We start from the raw sequence: 25,103 nt of genomic DNA, 5'->3' as shown, positions 1-25,103 counted from the left end.
AGGAAGCCAGAGCTGTTGCTCCAGCCTGCAGCTGCACAGCTGAGGCTGGAGTTACAGCACAAGCTCCCAGCTGCATGAGGGGAGAGGCGGGGTTGAGCTTCAGCCCCACATGCCAGTGAAAATCTGCTCATGTGCCGGGGGTTGCCTACCCTTGCATTAGAGAGTGTGCCAAACCACACAGATGCAACAAGCTACACTGTACGCCAATGCTCATCTCCCTGGACAATGCCACCTTGCAAAACATATGGGGGGCGGGGGCTTGACTCCAAAGCATGCATGCTCATTAGAATTTAAGGGAGACTGTTGTGCTAGTCCATATAGATGTGTCTGCAATATCCTGAACTCCCAATACCCAAAGACAGAGAGAGTACATAAGTTTTAAAGTTTTAAATTATTGGAAATTCTATAGCGTCTGACAATAATAATCTCCTGGTACTAAGGTATGTACTGACTATACACCACAGAAAAATGGTAACTCTACCCAGAAGTTACATGCTAGGACTTGCTGACATGGGGAGACACCTGAAGCTGTAACCTGGGTCCTAAAAATAGGAAAGGAAATGAATTAAAAAAAACCCCACAGAACAGGTCTTGGATGCAAGCGTGTCTGGGTACGTCTAAACTACAGCACTAATTCGAACTAACTTAGTTCGAATTAGTTAATTCGAACTAAGCTAATTCAAACTAGTGCATCTAGACTTAAAAACTAGTTTGAATTAGCGTTTTGCTAATTCGAACTAGCATGTCCACATTGAGTGGACCCTGAACCTGGGTTAAGGATGGCCGGAAGCAGTGCCGGCAGGGCATCAGAGGAGGACTTAGAGCATGGAGCTGCTGCCTCAGGCTAGCCGAGGGCTGTGCTTAAAGGGACCCCACCCCCACCCCGGACAGACAGTTCTCAGGGGTGCCCCACTTGCAAAGCAGTCCTGGCTTGAGTGCCCACACTGGGCACATCACAGCACTTGGCCATCAGCCGCAGGCTGCCATCCGGGGGGGGTCAATCAGGGGGCTGCAGGAGAGTTTCCACCCCGAGGAGCCCGCAGAGCCAGCCCAGTCCTCCCCATCGGGGGCTCGTACCCCATTCCTCCCTCACCTCCTTCCACTTACCCCTCCCTAGCCCCCCTTCCTGATGTACAAAATAAAGAAAACGTGTGGTCAAAAATAGAAACTCTCTTTATTTAACAAAACTCGGGGAGACTGGGAAAAGGAGGTGGGAGAGGGAAAGAGAGAGGGTGGGAGAGGGGAGGGCAACTAAAATGATGAGGGGTTTGGAACAGGTCCCATATGAAGAGAGGCTAAAGAGACTGGGACTTTTCAGCTTAGAAAAGAGGAGACTGAGGGGGGATATGAGAGAGGTCTATAAAAGCATGAGTGGTGTGGAGAGGGTGCATAAAGAAAAGTTCTTCATTAGTTCCCATAAAAGAAGGACTAGAAGACACCAAAGGAAAGGAATGGGTAGCAGGCTTCAAACTAATAACAGAAAGTTCTTCTTCACAAAGCAAATAGTCAACCTGTGGAACTCCTTGCTGCAGGAGGCTGTGAAGGCTACAACTAGAACAGAGTTTAAAGAGAAGTTAGAAAAATTCATGGAGGTCGGGTCCATGGAGTGGTATTAGCCAGGGGGTAGAAATGGTGTCCCTGGCCTCTGTTTGTGGAAGGCTGGAGAGGGATGGCACGAGACAAATGGCTTGGTCATTGTCTTCAGTCCATCCCCTGCAAGGTACCTAGTGTTGGCCGCTGTCGGCAGACAGGCTACTGGGCTAGATGGACCTTTGGTCTGACCCAGTACAGCCATTCTTATGTTCTTATGTTCTAAGCTCAGGGTCGGGGGTCTCACTGGACCACCTTGATTCTCATGGAAATCTGCTCCTGGGTGGCCAGGTTGGCAGCTCTCCTGCCCTAGACGGCCACTTTCCTGTGTCTAGTGCGGAGGTCGTGGACGCTGGAGGCTTCCCCCCAAACCTCGATGAGGTCCACGATCTCCGCACTAGACCAGGCAGGCGCCCGCCTCTTGCGGCCCCAGGCAGGCTCCTGGGAGCCGCCAGCCTGGTCCTGGGAAGAGGCGGAGGGCTGGGTGGCAGCGGGTGGCAGGTTCATGCCGTGCCAGGTGCAGGGTCTGCTGGCTGGATGCTGGCAGGCTTGCACCTGGCACGGGCACCGTAGCCAGCCCGTGCCCCTTTAAGGGCTCCGGGGCCGGGAGCGGGGCAGACAAGTTTCCCTGGTGGTGCCCAGAGTGGCCACCAGGGCAAGCTGGGGAGGGCTAGCCTCCCACTAGTTCGAATTAAGTGGCTACACAGCCCTTAATTCGAACTACTTAATTCGAACTAGGCGTTAGTCCTTGTAGAATGAGGTTTACCTAGTTCGAATTAAGCGCTCCGCTAGTTCCAATTAAGTTCGAACTAGCGGTTTGCATGTGTCGCGCCTATCAAAATTAATTCGAACTAACGGCTGTTAGTTCGAATTAACTTTATAGTGTAGACATACCCTCTGAGACTAGCTCTAATGTCAACATGTGCCAAGGCTCCAAGAATTACCTCATTAAACAAGCCAAGTTGGAGAATGTACCTAACCCTAAACCTGTCCAACTCCTTACCCACCAAGCAGTCCACAAACACTGAACGTCCCCCAGACCCTGGGTGAAATGCCAATATTGCGGCCAAGTGGACCCTAATGGAGGAGGTAGCGAGCCCTTGTTGTTTCAAGCTCACGAGGTAGTTGAAAATTAGGGGAACAGGAGCTTGCAGGGGTTGAATGCTCTGCTGCAGGGTCCATGTGGAGAACCTCTTCCACTTTGCCATGTAACTAGCATGCATGGAGGATTTCCTACTACTGAGGGGAACTGATCATACACCCTTGGAACACTGCTGCTCTAATGGATTCAACCACTGAGGGTACATCTAGACTACAGTGCTTTTCTGGGATACCGGAGATATCCCGGAAAAGCTCTGCCGCATCCAAGGAACGCATCTGCTTTTCCGAAAAAAATTTCGGAAAAGTGGACACTTTTTTCGGCATCCGTGTAAACCTCGTTCTACGTGTAGATGGGCCAAATATTGGAAAAGCCTCTTTCGGAAGAAAAGCGGAAAAGCGGTTCGCAATTTGCATATCTTTTTCCGACTTTTCTTTGTAGTGTAGACACAGCCTGAGTCTCCAAGCCATCAAGTGCAGGGCCTGGAGGTTGGGGTGCAGGAGCCTGCCGTGGTCCTAGGATACTAGGTCTGGAACCAGGGGAAGGGGGACCAGAAGGGCCACTGACATTTCCAGCAACTTTTTGTACCAATACTGCCTGGGCCAAGCTGGTGCTATCATAATTACATTCAGCCCCTATTGGCGAATCTTGAGCAGCACCTTGTGAACTAAGGGGAAAGGAGGGAAGGCATACAGTAGACTCAACCCCCAATGTATCTGGAATGCATCTTCCAGTGAGTGCCTGCTTAGGTTGAGGTAGGAACAGAAGACCTGGAACAGACCCCACCTCTGGAAGATCCCCTTGACCACATCCCATCTTAAGGCCAATCGTGTCATTGAAATGAGTAGCTGAGGTTGTCCACCAGAGAATTCTGGGACCCTGGCAGATATGATGCCACCAGGTGTGTTTTGTTCCAGATGCACAGCTTCCACAGCAAGAGCACCTCCTGACACAGGGGAGAAGAGCGAGCACCACCCTGTTTGTTGATATAAAACATCGCTGTGGTGTTGTCCATCTGAACTGAAACACACTTGCCCCTTGTTGCGTTGGCGAAGGCCTCGCAGGCCAACGGAACAGCCCTGAGCTCCTTGCCATTGATATGTGGGGGACCTTTCTGCATCTTTAATTCTCCCAGATGAGTGCCCCGTCCCAAGTCTGAGGCGTTCGTTACTAGTGTCAATACAGGGTGAGGGTCGCGAAAGGGAACACTCTTGCACACATTCACAGGAAACGGTGACTACCCTGTCCAGTGGATAATGAGTTGGTTTGTACACCCAGGCCAGGCAAGCCTGCAGTGGTCTGAGATGCAGCCTTAGGCTGTGTCTAAACTACATGGCTCCATAGACAGAGCCATGTAGATGAGGGTTGTAGGCAAAGGCAAATGAAGCTGCGATTTAAATAATCGCGGCTTCATTTAAATTTACATGGCTGCCGCGCTGAGCCGACAAACAGCTGATCAGCTGTTTGTCCGCTCAGCGCGCTAGTCTGGACGCTCCCCTGCCGACATCAAAGCCCTTTGTCGGCAGCCCCGTTATTCCTTGTGGGATGAGGTTTACCGGGGCTGCCGACAAAGGGCTTTGATGTCGACACCCGCGCGTCCAGACTAGTGCGCTGAGCCAACAAACAGCTGATCAGCTGTTTGTCGGCTCAGCGGGGCAGCCATTTAAATTTAAATGAAGCCGTGATTATTTTAATCGCCACTTCATTTCCCTTTGCCCAATAAACAAATCTACATGGCTCTGTCGACGGAGGCATGTAGTTTAGACACACCCTTAGTGAACCAGACAACATAGGTGCATGCAGCCATATGACCCAGCAGTCTTACACAGGTCCTGGCTGTCATCGTGGGGAAGGCCCCCAGGCCCAGTATCAGTTTGCACATGCTTTGGAAATGGGGCTGTGGGAGGGATGCTCTGGCTGCCACTGTGTCTATGCAGGCCCCTATGAACTCTATCACCTGAATGGTGGGCAAGGGTAGATTTTTGCATATTTAGCAGCAGGCCCAGGCAACGAAACGTGGCTTTGACCAGTTCCATGTGATCTTGCATGACTGATTTGGATGGTCCCTTGATCAGCCAATTGTCCAGGTAAGGGTACACCTGAACCCCCCCCCCCCCTCCCCCCTTCACTGCAGGAAGGCTGCCACCACTGTCATGCACTTTGTGAAAACCCTGAGTGCAGCTGACAAACCGAATGGCAAAACTCTGAACTGGTAGTGGGATGACCCCAGTACAAAAGGAAGGGCAATGTGCCAATCTCCCGGATCCAGGGAGGGGATAATTGAGGCCAGTGAAACCATATGGAATTTTAGCTTTTTTAGGTACCCGTTGAGACAGTGGAGGTCTAATATGGGGAGTAATCCCCCTTTGGCCTTCGGAATAAGGAAGTTAACAGGAGTAGAACCCTATGCTCCTGAACTCTTGAGGAACCTCCTCTACTGCCCACAGCTGGAGGAGTAACTGCACCCCCTGTAGGAGTTGCTCACGAGAAGGGTCCCTGAAGAGGGATGGGGCAGGGGGGTGGGAAGAGGGGGGACACACCGAAAACTGGATAGAATATCCCATTCTGACTGTGTCTAGAACCCATTTGTCTGATGTGATCTGGGCCCAGGCATGGTAAAAATGGGATAAACTGTTGCCAAACAGGGATAGGGTCTGGGAAAGAGGTAGGTAAGCCACTTTCAAGAGTGACTTCAAAAGTTCTTCCTAGGCCCTAGGGGCTGCCTAGATGAGGCAGGGCCCTGATTGTTTCCTCCCCCACTACTGTTGCTGTTCACGCTCAGGGGACATCTGCGATTTCTTCTATTACCCCTTCTACCCGAGTCCTGTCTCTGGTGCAAGGGGTAATAACGTGGTGCCAGTGGCGGCTTAAAGTGTCTACATTGGGTAGTTGGCATATGGAGTCCCAGGGACTTTGACTCCAAGCTCCACAGCCTGAAGGACACTAGGGCTACGTTAGTCTGCTCCGCAAACAGGCCTGAGCCATCAAACGGTAAGTCCTGACTCATCTGTGGGACCTCTAGGGGGATACCCAACACCTGTAGCCATGAATTACACCTCATGACGATGCCCGTGCATCAAGGGCCGCCTGAAGGGAGGTTCTTGAAATCACCTTGCCCTCCTCAACCAAGGCACCAAACTCGGACCTCGAGTCTGTAGGCAGGAGCTCCTTAAACTTATTCATGGCCACCCATGAATTATAATTATAGTGACCCAGCACCACTTGCTGATTTACAATCTTTAGCTGCAGACTGTCCAATTAGTAAACTTTTCTGCCGAGGAGGTCTAGTTTCTTGGAGTCTTTGGACTTAGGGGTCGGCCCCTGCTGACCCTGACGCTCCTAAGCATTAGCTGCATCTACCACCAGGGTACCCAGTTGCGGGTGCCTATACAGGTGTTTGTACCTGTGACGGGTCCGCCGGGCCCCACACTGGAGCCGTCGAAGCCTCCGCCGCTTTTCCGGCGGGCGGGGGAGGATACGCCGCGTCGCCAACTCGGGCTGCAACACAAGGGTGCACGGGAGGGGGCGAGCCAAATAGGGGAGCGCCAGACATGGCTGGGCGTGAGGGCGTCGGTACAGCGGGATGTCTGGCTGGCGTGTCGGACGCCGGGCCCTTTCAAAAGGGCTGTGACCCGGGAGACAGGGGGGAGGCGGGAGAATTTCAGGACTCCCAGGGAGGCGAAGAGACACCAGAACCAGGAGACGGACTGGAGCGGCGGCCACCCCAAAAGGACCACAGCATCGGCGAGGGGAACAAAACCACCAAGTCTCCAGTAGGAAACCCGACTCGGGCGAGGAACGAGAAGGACAGGGGAGGGGGAAGGAAGCAGCGCGGGGCAGGGCAGTATTGGTGTCCGTGTGCTGACGAGCTATGGGGAAACGCCCCGTCAGCCGGGTAGGGAGCTATCAGCCCCTACCCTCTAGGGCCCCAGTGGAGAGGGAGGGCCCGGGCCCCTTACCCCCTCCAGAGCTGAGGGGGTGTCGACCCCGCACGGTCGGTACACAACCAACCTAGCGTAACTGATTATTGAACCTTGATCCTGCGGGGAACAGAGAACTTATGGGAATTTGGGGGTGACTTTAAGGCGGTCAGTTGCTCAGGACCTGGCCCGAACTCACGAGTAGGGGTTCCTGGATGGACCGCACCGCCACAGTACCCCTTTGATGAGACAAAGTAGCAATGCTCAAAGGGGGGTTGCATGCATGGGGGGCACTCAGTGTCCAGGGATGTTACTGGTTTGATGTGGCAAGGGGAGAGGGAGGTTGCTGTTGCAGAGAACAGCACAGAACCGGAGCCCCAGTGACTGGTGCCCTGGTGACCGGCAGACCCAGCTCAGAGGACACAACCGGTTCTGGCCAGACGAAAGACAATGGGCTGCAGAGAGGAGACCTCGGTGACCTGCCCAGCTGGTTCCAGACAGGGGAGAACAATGGATGGAGGAGAGGAGAGGTGGAGAAGAGAGGGGCCCAGGCGACCCTCTTACCTGGAGAGAAGAAAATGGACAGGGGAGGGGCTGTGGCTGGGGGATATTGGAGGCCCTGCTGGAAGATGGGGGCTTCCAATCTGGACAGAGGGCAGAGCAGGCAGAGCTCACCTGGCTGCAGGGCAGACTCAGATGTGTGGGCTGAGGGCTGGAGCCTACAGGCCTGAGAGACCCGTTGCTGTTCAAAGCTCAGTAAGCCCTCCTGTTTTGTGCTGGCTGGTAGTTGCTCTGGTCTGGAGAACAGGGTGGCACCGTTCCTTCTGGGAGTGGAGGCCCTGGGGGTCCAGGGGGAGTGGACCCCCCCGAGGGGGCTCACGGCGGAGGCAGGTGGTGGAAGGCCCTGAGAAGAGCCATCCCAGAGGCGGAGGGGCAGACCCCCCAGGTGAGAGTGGGCCCCCCAAGAGAGGGTCGCTGCACTAGAGTGGATCCCCTGAGAAAGGGCTGTCTCACTGCCGCTGGAGTGGAGTGGGCTACCCGAGAAGGGGCTGCCGCACTGGAGAGGGGGGTTCCGCCCAGGAGCTGAGGGGCCAAGTGTGGGCACGACCTGTGAGCCGTGACAACTTGGTAGCAGAAGATGGTTTGGTGGTGCACCCTGGGTATGTCTAGACTACAGGCTTTTGACGACAGAAGTTTTGTTGACAGATGCTGTCGACAAAGCTTCTGTCGACAAAGAGCGTCTAGACTACATCCAGTTCTGTCGACAAAGCAAGCCGCTTTGTCGACATGACAGTGTAGACACAAAGGACAGTGTAGACGCAATAACGCCTTGTCGACAGAACTCTGTCGACAGAAGGCGTTATTCCTCGTAGAATGAGGTTTACCGCCGTCGACAAAACTGCTGAGTTCTGTCAACTTTATGTCGACAGAACTCAGTGGCAGTGTAGACACAGGTATAGTTTTGTCGATGAAAGTCCACTTTTGTCTACAAAACCCTGTAGTCTAGACACACCCCTTGTAGAGAGTTGGCTGTGGGCACAGTTGGCTGTGGGCACAGGCGTGTTGAAGGAACCAGGGGGGAAATGGCTTATGCCCAGCTCCGTAAGAGCAACCTGGAACATTTGTGTAGGGGGAGGAGGCTGAACATCAGGAGGCTGACTAAGGAGCAGCTAATAGCTCAGCTTGTGGAGAATGACTGGTCAGAGCTACAGGCTCCTGGGGGGGGGGGGGGGGGGGGGGGGGCACAGGGCGGGCAATCGGTGTAGCAGCCTGGAGTCTATCAGAGCTGACTACTCAGTCAGTACAGGGGAGCCCCAATCCGGGTTCTCCCGGGGGGAGCTGTGGAGGCTGCAGCTGGAGCTGAAAGGGAAGCACCTGGAGCTGGAGGAGAAGAGGCTGGTGGACAGGCAGAGAGAGTGAGAGGACCCTGTCCAACAGCAGAAGCACAAGCTGGAGTTGGAGGAGAGACAGGCCAAGAGGGACTGCCCGGAGGTAAGAGGGAAGGGCCCTGGGATGGCAGCACTGGGGGGAAGCTGGACTCCAAGCCCCTTAGCTGGTTCAGGGAGGGGGAGGACATTGATGCCGACCTCACAGCCTTTGAGAGGGCTTGTGACCTGCACCGCATTGACCCTGCAGACAGGCTCCGCAGTCTGACCCACCTGCTGGGGCCCAAGGCCACAGCGACATTAGGCCAAGTGGATGGGATTGAGACCGGGGACTATGAGCTGTTTAAACAGGCCTGGCTGCTGAAGTTTCAACTGATCCCTGAGGTAGACCGGACACGATTCTTGGGTGTATGCAAGTCCCCAGGTGTCACCTACAAGGGAGTTGCCAACCTGCTGGGGGAATATCTCCACAAGTGGGGGAAGGGGGCTGGGGCCACGACCACCAAGGAAGTGTACAACCTGGTGGGGCTGGAGCAGCTGTATGACATTTGCCCCCCAAAGCTCTGCGCAGTGCAGGGACACTGGAGGATGAGTTTGTGGCCAGTAGATCAGGGACAGGCAGGAGACCCACATCAGGGACTTCGAAACTTCTGTGGTCAAAAAGGCCACAAGGTGGTGCAATGCCAGAGGGTGAAGGAAATGGCAGCCAGGCAGAGCCCATGGAGCATCAACTGGGTGGGAGCTCACCCTGAGGAGGCCCCACTGGCCCAGAGGGATGGAGTTGACTGGGCTGTGCCAAGGGGAGGGGAGGGGACCGGCAGGACAGGCCAGCTGGGGAGGGCAAAGCGCCAGCCCCGGAGTGACCATACTCAATCTGCAGGGTGAGTGTGGGACAAGCCCCGGGGAACAATCGTCACATCATCCCCATTGAGGTGGGGGAAGGAGCGTCCAGGGGTTCTGGGACACGGGGGCGGAGGTGACACTGGCACAGCCCGCTGTGGTGGGCCCAGACCAGCTGGTGCCCGATGCCTACCTAAACTTGAGGGGAGTGTTCAGACTCCTTGTCAAAGTGCCTGTAGTGAGTATACACCTGAAATAGGGGACCAAGGAGGTGGAGGTGCATGATCAGCTGCCCATGGAGGTGCTAATGGGTAACGATCTGGAGGACTGGCCAGAGAGCACTCAGAATGCCCTGGTCCTCACCCAGAGCCAGAGTCAGTGAGGGGTGCAGGACCCCCCAGAAGGGGGAAGTGGAGCACCAAGGGTAGGACTAGACAGGGGCAGCCTGGACCCTCCGGCTCAAGGTAGGGAAACTGAGGCACAACCCTCCGGGGCCATACCCACCAGCCCAGCAGTGGAATTCCAGATGGAGCTGCACAGGGACCCCTCCTTGGAGAAGCTGAGGGCCCTGGCTGGCCAGCGCAGTGCCGGGTCCTTGGGGGAGGATCGCAGGGAGAGGTTCCTGTGGGAGAAGTGATTCCTGTACCGGGAATGGACTGGACTGGGGCAAACTGAATCGTAGGAGGTGAGGAGGCAGCTGGTGGTGCCCCAGAGGTACTGCTGCTGGCTGCTGTACTTGACCCACGACATCCCCTTTTCGGGGCATCAAGGAGTCTAGGCTTCTAATCCGAACTAGCTAGTCCGTGCCACGTGTAGCCGCACGGCACGGGGTCCGAACTAGCCGGCATTTAAAAATGGCGCCGGCTGGCTTCATGCAAATGAAGCCCGGGAAATTCAAATCCCGGGCTTCATTTGCAAGTGCGGATGACTACATTACCACTCTAGTTCGAACTAGCGGGGTAGTGTAGACATACCCTAAGAGATCCCGGACCAGAAAGAGGTTGTTGAAGGTGGTTCGGCCTGGGATGGTGTAGGTCTCGTCTGGATGAACCATGTCCGCCAGCACGGACTTCAGCCTTAGGGAGATGGCTTTGGCGACAATTTTATAGTCTGTGCTGAGGACTGAGACAGGACGCCAGTTCCTCAGATCGCAGAGGTCCCCCCTCTTAGGCAGCAAGGCGAGCACAGCTTGCCTGCACGATAAGGGGAGGACCGGGCCAAGGATGTCCCAGAACACGTGGTAGAACTCCATGGTCAGCCCGTCCATGCCTGGGGACTTCTTGATGAGCATGAGACAGAGGGCTTCGAGAACTCGGCCAGAGAGAGAGGCAGCTCTAGCTGGTCCCGGTCGCCCGCGCTGACCGTCAGGAGTTCGTTCCAGAGAACTCTGAGGGCATTGGTCAGATCTGGGGAGAACAGAGAGGCGTAGAAGGCTCGAGCCCTGTCGCGCATCTCCACCGGATCCGTGAGGGGGGTGCCATCCTCCGCCAGAAGGCAGACGATGTGTGTTTTAGCCCCCTTCTTTTTCTCCAGGGCATAGAAGAAGCAGGAGCCGCGATCCATCTCCCAGAGGAAATGGATGCGAGAACGAACAAAGGCACCCTGGGCCCGAAGGTCCTCGAGGGCCCGAAGTTCCTCCCGCTTCTCCTGGTATGCCCCACAGAGCGATGGATCTTCAGGGCCGGTGGCCAGCCACCTTTCTAGCTGTAAGACCTCCTGTTCCAACTGCTCTATTGCTGCATCCCTCCGCCGGCTGGCCCCCCAGGCATAGTCGCAGCAGAGGAGCCGCATGCACACCATTCCCACATCCCACCACTGCCACGCCGAGGGAAGGGCGGGCCGCCGCCCATGCCAGGCCAGCCAGAACTCCCAGAAGGATGCTACAAAGCCCACGTCCTCCAGCAGGCTGTTGTTGTTATGCCAGTAGGCTGGTCTCAGCCTCCCCGAGGAAAGAGAGGTCGTCACGGCCAACAAGTGGTGGTCCGAGAACGGGGCCGGCTGAATGCTGGGACCAGAATAGATGATGACGAGAAAGATAAATGTGGTCTAACCGGGAGTGAAACGACCGCTGACCCTCCACCCGGACGTAGGTAAAGGCCGTGTCCCCACCTGGGTGGAGGTCACACCAGACGTCCACCAGGGAGCGTTGGTCTATTATCTCCCTGAGGAAGCCCGCAGCGGCCGGGCACTGCTCGGTCCCTGTGCGGTCCCAGTCCTCAAGGGTGCAGTTGAAATCCCCGCCCAGGACCAGGTGCTCGTGAGGATCCAGAGAGCTGAGGAAGGCGGATGCCCGCTGATAGAAGCGGAGCCTCTCTGGGCTGGACGTCGGGGCATAGATGTTAATGAGGTTTAATGTCAGCCCCTCCATCTGAACCTGGAGGTGCAGCAAGCGACCCTGCATGACCTTGGCAGTCCCCAGCACCTCGGGCTGCAGGTTCAGGGAGAACAGGGTAGCCACCCTGGCTTGACGGGCCGACAGGTGGCTGAAATAAACCCTGTCCCCTGACTCCAGCTGCCAGCTAGCCTCTGCAGCCCGAGCCGTGTAGGTCTCCTGTAGGAAGATGACAGAGTACCTCCCCTTCCCAAAGGAAGGAGAGTACCCGACACCTGCAGAGACCCAGCCCGCAGCCCCGGGTGTTTAGAGTGGTAACGATGATCGGCAGCATCGAGAGGGCTGGGGAAGATCCTCGCTGGCAGGAGTGCTAGTGGTCCCCATTGGGCCCCGCTGCAAACCGTGACCATACCCAAATGTGAGCAGGGCGTCACGGAAGCTGTGGACCCGCTGGTAGGCCGCAGCCCCCCGCCTTGTCCCTTCACCCTCCCCCAAAATGGCCCTTATGGTCTGGAGGATGAGATGGAAATCTCCCCAGTGCTGAAGGGCGAGAGCCACTTGGTTCTTGGAGCCATGGATGTCTTCCAAGAATTCGCACATCTCGCCCTTCAGCGCATTGGGTTGGCCCTCAAACGTCTTGGGGCCAGACCCCTCTGCGAGCCCCGCGACCGATTGACATGGGGAAGCAGGGACTCTGAAGTCCCTGCTGGGAAGCTGGTAGGGGCAGTGGCAGAGGGAGAAAAGCCCCAGATGTCCTGGAAGCGGGAGAAACAAAAACCACCTCCTGGGGGCCAACGTCTGGGCTGAACGTGGCAGCAATAGAGTAAGGGGAGGAAAAGAAGTAAGGGAGGGGATCAGGGAGAGGAGGAAGGGGAGTAGGGGGAGGAAGAGGTGGGGGATTAGGAAAGAGTAAGAAGAGGGGGAGCAGGAAGAGGAGTGGGAAATTTGGTTGGGAGAGGGGCTGAACAGGTTACAGGAGTGGGACAGGAGGTAGGAGCAGGAGCAGGGTGAAAAGCCTCAGCAGGAGAGGCACCGGGATGAGGTACCTCCTCACAGGGCAAGGGATTGGTGGCAGGGGAAGTTAGTGTCTCCCGGTTTCCGGGCCCCGGTGCCACAGAGAGTGCAGCACCAGAGACCCCAATGTCGGGGGTGATAGGGAATGACGGAAGTTCCCGCCTGCTAGGAGCTCCCAGGGGTTCGGCGGCCGAAGTACTGCCAATGGCCAGGCAAATGGTCGCACCCTGGGGCAACTTGGAGGCAGGGAGAGGGGAGGGTGGCGGGTTGGAAGGGGAAAGAGACGACAGCTGTTGTCCCTCCAGGGCATGTTGATGACCCTCTGAGGCAGCCAGGGTTAACCCTAAGGCCTCCACCTCCTGGGAGAGGAAGACGAGCCCGCTGCCCGCCGCCACGTGGTCACCCTTGTCGGCGGCAAGGTCAGCGGTCGCCTCCACAGCGGATGTGGGGATAGTGGGAGCATCCTCCATGGACACTCCCTCTTGAAGGGACTCTGGGAGGGAGGCATTTACCCCTCCCAAAACCACCACGGTCACCTCAGCTGCTCCGCAGCACTGTGAAGCATCCAGGGGCTCGGAGGGAGGGATGGCTCCGACGTCCACCCTCAGAGGAATGAGGAGGGTGTCTTCCCCCTCAGTGGGTGGGGTGGAACGCTGGGCACGCTTGCGGTGCCTCCCCATGGCAACCTCCCAGCCCTCAGAGGAGGAGGGCTGGACCTGAATGGGGGAAGAGCCAGGGGACAAGGGCAGCAGTGGGAGGGTGAGGGAAGAGAGGGGCTGGGCAGCAGGGGAATGGGAGACCTCCCCCTGAGGTAGGCCCTGCCCGAGCCCCGTCGCTGACCCCGCCGCCCTCTCCTCCACGGGCCCGGCCTTGCCGCTTTTGGCGGTGGCAGTGGCACCCGCATACTCGTCTGGGCCCTGCGGAACCCAAGCGGGACTGACAATGGTCACAGTTGGAGGAGGGGCGACCCCAGGGGTCCAGACCATCAGGGCCACTGGTGATGGTAGGGCCAGTGCCGTCCCGGGCGTTGGGGGTCCCAGGTGTCTCTCCAAGCTGGGCCAGGAGGAGTCCCTTCAGATGTGCCCCGTCGCCTGACAGAGAAAACACTGGGCCTCCCCCAAGGTGTAATATACCCGGTACAGGGCCCCTTGATAGGGCAACAGAAATGACCCTTCTAGGACTTCTCCGCCACGCCACGCCACGCCACGCCACGCCACGCCACGCCACGCCACGCCAGCAGTAGTTGGACTTGTACCTGCCGGCGAAAGGAGAGGACGTGGCGGAGGGTAGGATCTTTGCAGCCCAGAGGAAGGGGACTCAGGACTGACAGAGGCCTCCCCAGGGTGGAGAGGAAAGGCAGTAGGGCGGCATTGGGGAGGAAGGGAGGAACGGAGGAAAATACCACCCGTACGCCCAGGTCCTCCAGAGGCTCGAGTGGGACATGTACTCCCCCCACCGCCAAACCCCTTTCCACCAGCTCCTGGGCGGCGGCCTCGGACGCCAGGAAGAAAACCACCTTCCCGAACATCCTAGAGGCTGCCACCACGGCCGCGGGCCCCACCACACATGCCAACGCCTGCACGTAGGTCTCCACGTGGGGCGAGGCCGCCACCAAGAGACAACGGACCCCGTGCCTCCTGGTCAGGGTGGGAAAGGGGCCGCTGCTGTCGGAGATGGAATTCCTGGAGGCTGCGGGTGGGCGGGGTGGCGGCTACCTGGGCGTAGGCCCTGGGGCCCGGGACACCGTCAGCCCCCAGAGCTGGTGGAAGGATCAGGGGGTGGGAAGGAGGGGTGGCCGTGGTGGACACCGGGGCTGTGGCCTGGGGTTGAGCCCTTGCAGCAGGAGGTTTTGCCCGGGGTCCCCATCCATGTCCACCATCTCCACTGTATTGACAGGGGGCCCGGCAGCCTCAGAGGGGTCAGCGTTTGTAGAGGTAGATGTGAGGAGGGGTGGGGAAGGGTCGGGAGGGGTGTCGCCAGACAACCCCTCTATTGTAGTCATGGACGGGGAGGGAATAACAGGAAACAAACAATTTGGGGAGGACAAAAGTACCAGGGGAGGGAACAAAGGCGGGGGGGGGGGGGGGGGGAAGTGCTAGGGGAGGGAACAAGGAGGGAAAGGGAGGGGAGGAAGGAGGTTCACTGCTCCCCCCGCTAGGCTGGAAGTGGGGTGGGAGGGCACCAATGCAGAAAGGAAAATCAAGGAACAAGGGGTACAGCTCCCAGCACAGGATGGAAAGAGCAGCTCCTCCGGTTGCACTGGGGAGATGTGGGGGATGGGAGGGGGTAAAATTATTTAAAGAACATGGGGATAAGTGAGACTGTGTGTGAGAAGGGTAACTAAAAATGGGGGGAGGCTCAGGCACCAAACAAAAGAACAGAGGGGGGGCATGGGCACACAAGAAGGTGGGGGGGAACAAGTAGCGGAGAGGAAAGGCATGTAGTGAGGAAATGCCTGCTCAAGAGAGGTAAGGGGGCAGCTAGACACTGCTGGCAGGGGGGAGGAGGAGAGCCAGTGTACCCACAGGTGCCTGAGTGGCAGGCCCACAGCACCTGCTGCAGGGCCCAGCAAAGCAGAGGAGGGATGGGGAGGCAAGCAGTGGGGCTGAGAATGCAAAGGCCCCTGCAGCAACTGAGGTTGGGGAGGGAGCAGCAGCAGAAAAGCAGGGGCAGAGGAACCAGGGTGAGGTAAACCACCCCCTGCCCCCAGCACCCCAAAAGTGCTGCACCAGCCCCCGCCCAGGAACCCTGATGAAAATGGGCCCCTTAAACTCCCCCCCAACACAGGGCAAGCTGTGGGGAGAGAGGACCCCAGGGGCTGCCCTAAAGCAGCCCCTTTAGAGAGCATCAGCAGCAGCAGGAATGGTGGAGTTCAGGCCTGCAACAGTGAAGAAAAGGGGCCAAAAAGACCTCCAAGAAGATGGGAGGGGGCTCCTCCCCCCTCCCCTGCCTAGAGGCAGGGCAGCAGAGACCCCCCCCCCCCACACCCAGCACCCTCAACAGCCAGCTGAGGTGAAGGGGTGGGGGGAGGAAGCTGCCAGCAAGAAAGGCAGGTGGAAAAAAGGGACCTGGCCCAGAATATAGTTGTAGCCAGGGCCTGCCCACCACGACAGCAGCAGCCCCCCCCTCCCAAAAAGGAAGAATAGAGGAGGGGTGCAGGAGAACCATGCAGACCACTAACTCACAAGGATTTAAAGCGGCTTGTGTTGCTGCCCACTGGGATAGTTATTCCTTGAAGGTATGCAGGAGTATAAAGGCGCTCTTGGTTAGATGTGTTAATTATAAAAACCCTGTTTTGCAGACAAACAGACAAAACCCCCACAACATAATTACAATGTGAATTAGGTGAACAACTCCCAGCATCTGTACAGACACGTATTTTACAAAGGTTTGCCAAGTGCAGTATAACATTTTACTTGTATGACTCAGGAAGGCATCAAAATACTAGCAAATTTCACCAGGATCCTGGCTTTGGCAGTAAATATATCAACTGGGACTTGTCCACATTTCATATTCTTACCATCCATGAGGAGCCAGTGGCCAGTTAGGACCCAGATAAGGACAAGCATAAGAGACAGGGAGAACGAGAGCAGCTCAGCAGCAGTGAAACGTCCACAACAGCCAAAAGAAATCCTGGAAACAACACAGCATATTAGCTGAAAGATGTAATACTTTCCATTTAAAGACCAGAAAAACCTCTGGCGCAAAAAGAAATGGCAGAAAATATGCTAATGATATTGTGACTTATGCTAATGAGCCCCTTATTAGCATATTTTCTGCCACAAAAACTTGCGGTGTAGACAAAGCCCTAGAGTTAATTACCCTTATGCAACTGTGCTAGCTTTATATGGAAGTCCAACCCCGGCTCCTAAACAAAGTGAAATCTCATCTAAAGCAAGTCAAACTTCTGAAGAGACACTGAAGAACACTAATCTCTTGCAATGGTATCACATTCCCTATGCTGGCAAGTGTGCATGATAGGCAGAAATTGTGCTTCCTAGCTTCAAAGTGGGAACATGGCTTTGGCAAAGAGAACCAGAACTATGCAAACAATTAGCACTATAAACCCTGGGGTTAGTACTAGTAGCAGAAATCCCAGATTTAAAAAATTCTCATTGAGGAGAAATAAATGCAGCATACAAAAGATTTATCAAGTCCTTACTTGTTTTGAGGAGAACAAGGTCGTGTTAAATACTGGCACATTGGGAGCAGAAGGAAAGCAAAGGCTATTGTTGCAAGGACTAGAAAAAGAGAAAATGTAACATTAGTACATTCAGATCCATTTTCTACTGTGTGCAAACAGCTCACAGTTTGAGAAAACTTTGTGACAATATCTTAGTATAATATAATATAGCATTTATTAAAAGGGAAAACAAATTAAAGCTTAGATTTCTTTTGCAGGACTTTTGTAAATAAAATGTGCAAATAAATTTACACTTTGATTTATTGTCAACTAAAACTATACAGTTAAAAAGAATGTCAGAGGATAATATACAGATTGCAATTTTTCTCAATAGTCTTCAAGTAACTTGGGGCCATGTTCAAAGAGGCAAAATATTGTGTCCAATTATTCTGGTCAGCCAGTCAAAAGGGAAAACAGATACATTACAATCTGGTTATGAAACATTTCCAAAATACTGCATCATATCAAGAGGGACTACTCTAAAGCCCCAATCCTCCTAACATGGAAACACATTAATAGTCTCATGAACTTCAATGATAGTACTATCATGGATAAACAAGCTCATGCACAAACGTGAAGAGTTAGGGCTTAAATGAGGAATACATTCTGATATAGGGTTATCTTCAGATCATGTAAACCTGTGTGTCTCAACCTGTTTCCTCATTCAATCATATTTTAAGGGTGGATTTCAGGTTAGCAAAAAATCTTCCTACCTACAGTGAGTCTAAATATAGCAATGAAACCACTGAGTCAACTATAACAATAGATGTAAATTCTGATTTCAGCATTAAGTTGTTCCTAAAAATATGAGTTACTCTAGCTACATCAGGACTATTTCAAGGTAGCTTGCATTTTTCTGAACTTAAGATAACAAGGTTACCTTTCCTTTTTCACACTTTACTCAATCCTTAATCCCCTACTAAAAATGAGTAAAACTAAAGTACAGGTTGAAACTCTCTAAACCAGGACTCTGGTCTGGCAACATCCATAGTCCAGCAGGATCACGGATGTTCCAGGACCAGAGTACCTGTAGAGAACTAGGGCCTGGGAGCCCTGCAGGCTGGCAGGGCAGAGAGAGCCCCGCATGCAGTAGCGGGGCTGCCCAGCAGAGCAGCGGGGGCCAGCAGTCAGGCCAGGGCTGGGGGGGGGGGGGCAGAAATCACTTCCCCTGGTTTTGCAAAAAACCTCATCCAGGACTGGTCAGGTTCTGAGGGTGCCGGACCAGGGAGGTCGAACCTGTACATCTTAAAACAAGAATTAGGAATGGGAGTTGACAATTAAAAATGTACATCAAATGTTATAGTAATCTGTAATAGTATTTTAATCCACATTTTTAGTAATTCACTGTATAATAATCCATGTTTTTACTTACGTTTCCAACAATTTCTATGGAGTACATTTATCTTATCAGCACAGCTATAGATATGTCTATATTTGTAATACATTCATTTTTCTTCCAACTTAACACTCTCTTTTACTGCAACAGACTCCAATTCAGGATTAAATACCTCAAATCAAAATATGATTCTACTGTATAGTTACAAAACCACACACAATTACATCAAGTGATGGTTTAATAAGTGAGTGAATAAGATGTGTAAAGAATTATATGTCAATGCCACTTATGCAGATTTTAAAACTGTGTCAAAAGAGGATTGCAACAACAATGGGAAGAATCTTTCCATCTTACCCTGTCACTTTTGGGTGTAGCAGACTTAAGCTATATGTTCTATATTTCCCTTCTTTAAGCACCTTTTAGGAGATCATTTTCTTCTTCCAATTAAGAGATACATAACATAAAAAAAGATTCTCTAACACATAGCTTAAATCAATACAGCAATGTTTGGATAAAGTCAATTGACCAAAGGGGGGTCCTGTTGCAACTTCCTACATGTAAAGTTTCACTCATACCAAATTTTGCAACTATTGCCATATAATGTTAAAGCTGTAAAATTATTTAGGGGGGAAATTATTTAACACTACACACAAAAAAGTGCTAATTTGTAGCAATGGGCTCTCAGAAAACTGTTTCAGGGAAAAGGAAGATCTAAATTTCTCCACCCTGATCAAGATCTCCATGCTGATGTGCAGAGTCAGTAGCAAATTCTGCAACATAAGGGGACATAAGGGATAGAATCCTCCATATGGCAAGACCAATTAATAGGACAATAGACTCATCACAAAAATAAATGGCTTCAGGGAAATTATCCCAATACCATTAGATTCATCGAACAAGAACAAAACAGAAGGATCTGTCACCAGCCTCGACCTGCACTCCCAAACATGATATAGCCTACCTATGCATTACAGAAAATGACAACAAATTCTGCAAAAAGTGACAAATATCAGGAAAAAATGCTGAAGATGAAAAAGGATTAACATGCTGCAATAAATCATCATCAAGGAAGGTAATAGCGACTCACCAAAAGTAGAGCTGACAAGAATGAACTAAGAAAAAGGGTTTAGTACCCAAATACCATTTAAAAAGTTACCCAGTACTGTAAAAAATTGTTTTAACTGATGAGGTCACATAATCAGCTAGACTACAGGGTAGTAACTGGCGTTCTTCGAGATGTGTTACTCACTTCCATTCCAATCAGGTGTATGTGTGCCACATGCACAAGCGTCAGAAACTTTTCCCCTAGCAGCTCCTGCAGGGTTGGCTGTGGAGACCCCTAGAGTGGCGCTGCTATATCAGTGCATATATACCACAGCCGATCCTGCCCTCCCTTGTTTCCTTCTTGTCAGCTACTCCGACAGTGGGGAAGGAGGGTGGGTATTGGAATGAATGTGAACAACACATCTCGAAGAACACCAGTTACAAGAACAGGTAACTGTCTTTTCTTCTTTGAGTGCTTGGTCACGTCAATTCCAATCAGGTGACTCCCAAATTGCTACCCCAAGGAGGGGGGCTGGAGTTAGGAATCACAGACTGCAGGACTGCCCTGCCAACTGCTGTGTCCTCCCTGGAGGATTTATCAATGGCATAATGGGCCATAAACATATAAATAGAGGACCATGTGGCAGCCCTACAGATCTCCTGGAGGGTCCTTGTGCCACAAACGCAGTCGTCAAGGCATGGGCTCTTGTTGAGTGGCCTCAGTGCAGGAGGAACCCCTGCTAGGCCATAACAGGTGCATATGCACCTTACTATCCATGACGATATGCATTGCACAGAGATGGGGTCTCCTTTCATTCTCTCCACTATTGCCAAGAATAGCTGTGTGGACTTTCTAAATGGCTTAGTGTGGTCTATGTAAAAAGCCAGGGCCCTCCTTACGTCTAGTGTTGTCACAGAGTGTTGGGGGGTCCCCAACCCTTGACCCCCATCTGCAGCCAGACGTGACTCTCAGCTGGCAGGTAGAGCAGAAGGTTTATTGGTTCACAAAGACACAGCGTAGCTTAGGATTAATTTTAACACAGGAGCTAGGGCAGACAGCATTATTCCTCTCAGGGGAAAGGGGCTCCTGGGCCCCTCACCCCCTTTTCCTGCTCCCAGCCTCCTCACTCATCCTAGCCCAGCGGAGACTGACTCCTCACAGGCCCTACCCCCCAGCCTGGGGCAGCCCCACCTCTCCTTTGTCTCCCCTCCCAGGCAGGAGTTGTGATCTTCTGTGCCTGGACCTGAGGTGTCTGGGCCCAATATGCATCTGCAGTGAGTCATCAGGAATTACACATAACACAGTACAGCAAAGAGCGAACACAGGATTATAAAAGTAGACAGAACCGCCACTACATCACAAGTGTATGTAGCACACTCTGCCTAGCGCTAGAGTGTGGTTTGGGATTGTGACCGGGCACCGTTGCCCTGCACTGACAGCTGCGCCACCACGACTCTCTGGGGGGCATGCCAGCCAGCACGCCGCCTCTGCTGCACATGCTCAGAGGCGGCTAAAAAGAACCCGGGGGTAGCTAGGGCCATGGGGGGAAGCCAGGTCCAGGGTGAGAGTAAGTCGAAGGCCTGGACCGGAGGCAGGTGGGGCGAGGGAAGCCCAAACAGAAAGGGAGGGTGTGTGACAGGGCGTTTGCCCTGCACTGGTCCTTTAAGGGCAAAACCCAGGCCCGAAGCAGGGGCTGGAAGCAAAGCCCCAGCTGAGGCAGTTCTGGCTAATGAGGGCCCAGCTGGGGGCTGTATAAAGGAGAGCAGTTCCCCACTTGGGGAGCACAGTAAGGAGCTGGCAGCTGGGAAAGCAGGAGGCTCCCAGGAGCTCAAGGAGTGCTGGGGCAGCAAGGCAGGGCCTGGGGAGCTCTGGCCAAGCGAGCGCCCAGGCTGTAGGGCCTGGAGCAGGGCCTGTGACTAGGAGGGCTGTAGAGAAGCAGCCATGGTAAGTGGGGGTAGCAGGTCCACACCCCTTTGCCGGTGATGAGCAGCCCTTACAGAGTGCAGTTTGCCCCGAGACAGGGGCTAGATGAAGACTGGCTGTGGGTCACTGAGGCGGGGTGGTGAGGCCACCCCCAGGGATAAAAAAACAATCCTGAGCTAGATGGAACTTGGAGACCACCTTCAGTAGGAAGGACAGGTGCAGTCTAAGCTGTACTTCGTCCTTGTGGAAAACTGTATACGGGGGTTCAGAGGAGAGGGCCCTCAACTCAGACACCCTCCTTGCCAAGGTGATGGCTACCAGGAAGGCCACCTTCATGGAAAGATGAAGCAGTGAGCACTCAGCCATAGGGTGGTCCCATAAGTTTATTGAGCACCAGGTTTACATCCCAAGTCGGCACAGGTGAACGATAATACAGATACAATCTGTCCAACCCCTTCCTGAAGTGAGTTACCATGGGGTATCCAAACAGGGAACGCTGTGAGCAATCTAGGTGAAAGGCAGCCATGGCCACCAAGTGCACCTTCACCGAAGCAGGTGCCAGACACTGTGTCTGTAAGTGCAACAGGTATTCTAATACCATTCTAATACCTGCATCTGGGGCAGGTGTCTGTAAGTGTAACGGGTATTCTAATACCATTCTAATATCTGCATCTGGGGCAGGTGTCTGTAAGTGCAACAGGTATTCTAATACCATTCTAATACCTGCATCTGGGGCAGGTGTCTGTAAGTGTAACGGGTATTCTAATACCATTCTAATACCTGCATCTGGGGCAGGTGTCTGTAAGTGTAACAGGTATTCTAATACCATTCTAATACCTGCATCTGGGGCAGGTGTCTGTAAGTGCAACGGGTATTCTAATACCATTCTAATACCTGCATCTGGGGCAGGTGTCTGTAAGTGCAACAGGTATTCTAATACCATTCTAATACCTGCATCTGGGGCCAGAATACCTGGCAGGCCAACCTGACCACTTTTAGCTCCTTCATATTGATGTGAAGTCTCACATCCTTGGGCGACCACAGCCCTTGTATCCTCAGATTGCCTAAATGGGCCCTCCATCCTAGGTCCGAGGTGTCCATCACCAGTGTTAGGGTGGGGGCTAAGGAGTGAACTGTACCCCTTCTGACACATTTAGAGGATTCATCCACCAGGATGAATGCCTAACAGTGAATGCTAGTGGGAAGGGGGTAGGTTTAGGCGATAAAATAAAAAAAGTTAAAAATGACTTAGAAAAGTTAGATGTCTGCAAGTCACCAGGGCCTGATGAAATGCATCCTAGAATACTCAAGGAGCTGATAGAGGAGGTATCTGAGCCTCTAGCTATCATCTTTGGAAAATCATGGGAGACAGGAGAGATTCCAGAAGACTGGAAAAGGGCAAATCTAGTGCCCATCTATAAAAGGGAAATAAGAACAACCCAGGAAACTACAGACCAGTCAGTTTAACTTCTGTGCCAGGGAAGATAATGGAGCAAGTAATTAAGGAAATCATCTGCAAACACTTGGAAAGTGGCAAGGTGATAGGGAACAGCCAGCATGGATTTGTAAAGAGCAAATCATGTCAAACCAATCTGATAGCTTTCTTTGATAGGATAGTGATAGAAATGTAGCCGTGTTAGTCTGGGGTAGTTGAAGCAAAATGCAGGACAATGTAGCACTTTAAAGACTAACAAGATGGTTTATTAGATGATGAGCTTTCGTGGGCCAGACCCACTTCCTCAGATCAAATAGTGGAAGAAAGTAGTCACAACCATATATACCAAAGGATACAATTAAAAAAAATGAACACATATGAAAAGGACAAATCACATCCTTTGATAGGATAACGAGTCTTGTGGATAAGGGAGAAGCGGTGGATGTGGTATACCTAGACTTTAGTAAGCGTGGAAGATATATAACAACACTAAACAATTAGTCTCTTTCCCATAATAATTCCCTTCAGACGCCACCTTATCTCAAGGTCTTCACCAGAGTCAGCATTCTGTCCTTATCTCCTAAAGCAAGGCGAGAAGTGAAGGCAGCATCTTATTACAGCTCTCAAGTTGTCAGGCCACAGACTTAGCCTGACACTTGCTCTGCTACTGATAAACTTGAAATGGCTTCCTGCAAATTCCCTTATCCCCTATCCCTGTTTCCACATAAGGCATTTGATACAGTCTCGCATGATATTCTTATCCATAAACTAGGGAAATACAACTTAAATGGGGCTACTATAAGGTGGGTGCATAACTAGCTGGATAACCGTACTCAGAGTAGTTATTAATGGTTCACAATCCTGCTGGAAAGGTATAACAAGTGGGGTTCCTCAGGGCTCTGTTTTGGGACCGGCTCTGTTCAATATCTTCATCAACGATTTAAATATCGGCATAGAGAGTACACTTATTAAGTTTGCAGATGATACAAAGCTGGGAGGGGTTGCAACTGTTTTGGAGGATGGGGTTATAATTCCAAATGACCTGGACAAATTGGAGAAATGGTCTGAGGTAAAAAGGATGAAGTTTAATAAAGACAAATGCAAAGTGCTCCACTTAGGAAGGAACAATCCGTTTCACACATACAGAATGGGAAGCGACTGTCTAGGAAGGAGTACGGCAGAAAGGGATCTAGGGGTCAGAGTGGACTACAAGCTGAATATGAGTCAGCAGTGTGACGCTGTTGCAAAAAAAGCAAACACGATTCTGGGCTGCATTAACAGGTGTGTTGTGAGCAAGACACAAGAAGTCATTCTTCCACTCTACTCTGCGCTGGTTAGGCCTCAATTGGAGTATTGTGTTCAGTTCTGGGCACCGCATTTCAAGAAAGAGGTGGAGAAATTGGAGAAGGTCCAAAGAAGAGCAACAAGAATGATTAAAGGTCTAGAGAACATGAGCTATGAAGAAAGGCTGAAGGAATTGGGTTTGTTTAGTTTAGAAAAGAGAAGATTGAGGGGGGACATGAGAGCCGTTTTCAGGTATCTAAAAGGGTGTCATAAGGAAGAGGGAGAAAACTTGTTCTTCCTGGTCTCTGAGGATAGAACAAGAAGCAATGGGCTTAAACTGCGGCAAGGGAGGTTGAGGTTGGACATTAGGAAAAACTTCCTAACTGTCAGGGTGGTCAAACACTGGAATAAATTGCCCAGGGAGGTTGTGGAATCCCCATCTCTGGAGATATTTAAGAGTAGGTTAGATAAATGTAATGTAGGCATACCGCACTTGCAAATGAAGCCCGGGATTTGAATTTTCGTTCTACGAGGTGTACCGGTAGTTCGGAATAGGAATCCTAGTCCGAACTACCTAGTTCGAGCCCCGAGTAGCCGCGCTGCACGGGTTCGAACCAGCGGGGTTTTAAAAATGGCGGCTCCCCGCTTATGCAAATGAGGCCCGGGAAATTCAAATCCCGGGCTTCATTTGCAAGTGCGGTATGCCTACATTACCCTCCTAGTTCGAACTAGGAGGGTAGTGTAGACATACCCTAATAGATTAGTAAGGCATGATTTCCCTTTACAGAAACCATGTTGACTTTTGCCCAACAAATTATGTAATTCTATGTATCTGAGAATTTTATTCTTTACTATTGGTTCAACTAATTTGCCCGGTACTGCTGTGAGACTTACCGGTCTGTAATTGCCAGGATCGCCTCTAGAGCCCTTTTTAAATATTTGCGTTACATTAGTTATCTTCCAGTCATTGGATACAGAAGCTGATTTAAAGGATAGTGATAGAAATGTAGCCGTGTTAGTCTGGTGTAGCTGAAACAAAATACAGGACTATGGAGCACTTTGTTAGTCTTTAAAGTGCTACATAGTCCTGTATTTTATTTAAAGGATAGGTTTCAAACCATAGTTAATAGTTCCTGTGGATAGGCGTGGCACCGGGGCGACGCCCCCTTCGGGCCATGCAGGGCCGCTGCCCCTCCCCTCTGTCTTCCCTCACCCA

At 52.5% G+C, this 25,103-nt stretch overlaps 1 protein-coding gene across 4 annotated transcripts in view; it reads right to left on the bottom strand.

Moving 5' to 3' along the window:
* Window positions 1–25,103, bottom strand: part of LOC102447871 (signal peptide peptidase-like 3) — a 139,249-nt gene that overhangs the window by 43,747 nt on the left and 70,399 nt on the right. For all 4 annotated transcript variants that reach the window (XM_075915773.1, XM_075915770.1, XM_075915769.1 and 1 more), the window contains 2 exons: window positions 16,844–16,922; window positions 16,202–16,314 (listed from right to left, as the gene is read on the bottom strand). In XM_075915773.1, coding sequence (XP_075771888.1) covers window positions 16,202–16,314; window positions 16,844–16,922 — 192 coding nt within the window. The remainder of the gene's footprint in view (window positions 1–16,201; window positions 16,315–16,843; window positions 16,923–25,103) is intronic.

Source organism: Pelodiscus sinensis, unplaced genomic scaffold (assembly GCF_049634645.1).
Source record: "Pelodiscus sinensis isolate JC-2024 unplaced genomic scaffold, ASM4963464v1 ctg66, whole genome shotgun sequence".
Classification (NCBI taxonomy): Eukaryota; Metazoa; Chordata; order Testudines; family Trionychidae; genus Pelodiscus; species Pelodiscus sinensis.
The sequence above is the reverse complement of the archived record's forward strand: the minus strand, read 5'-3'. Positions and strand labels throughout refer to the sequence as shown.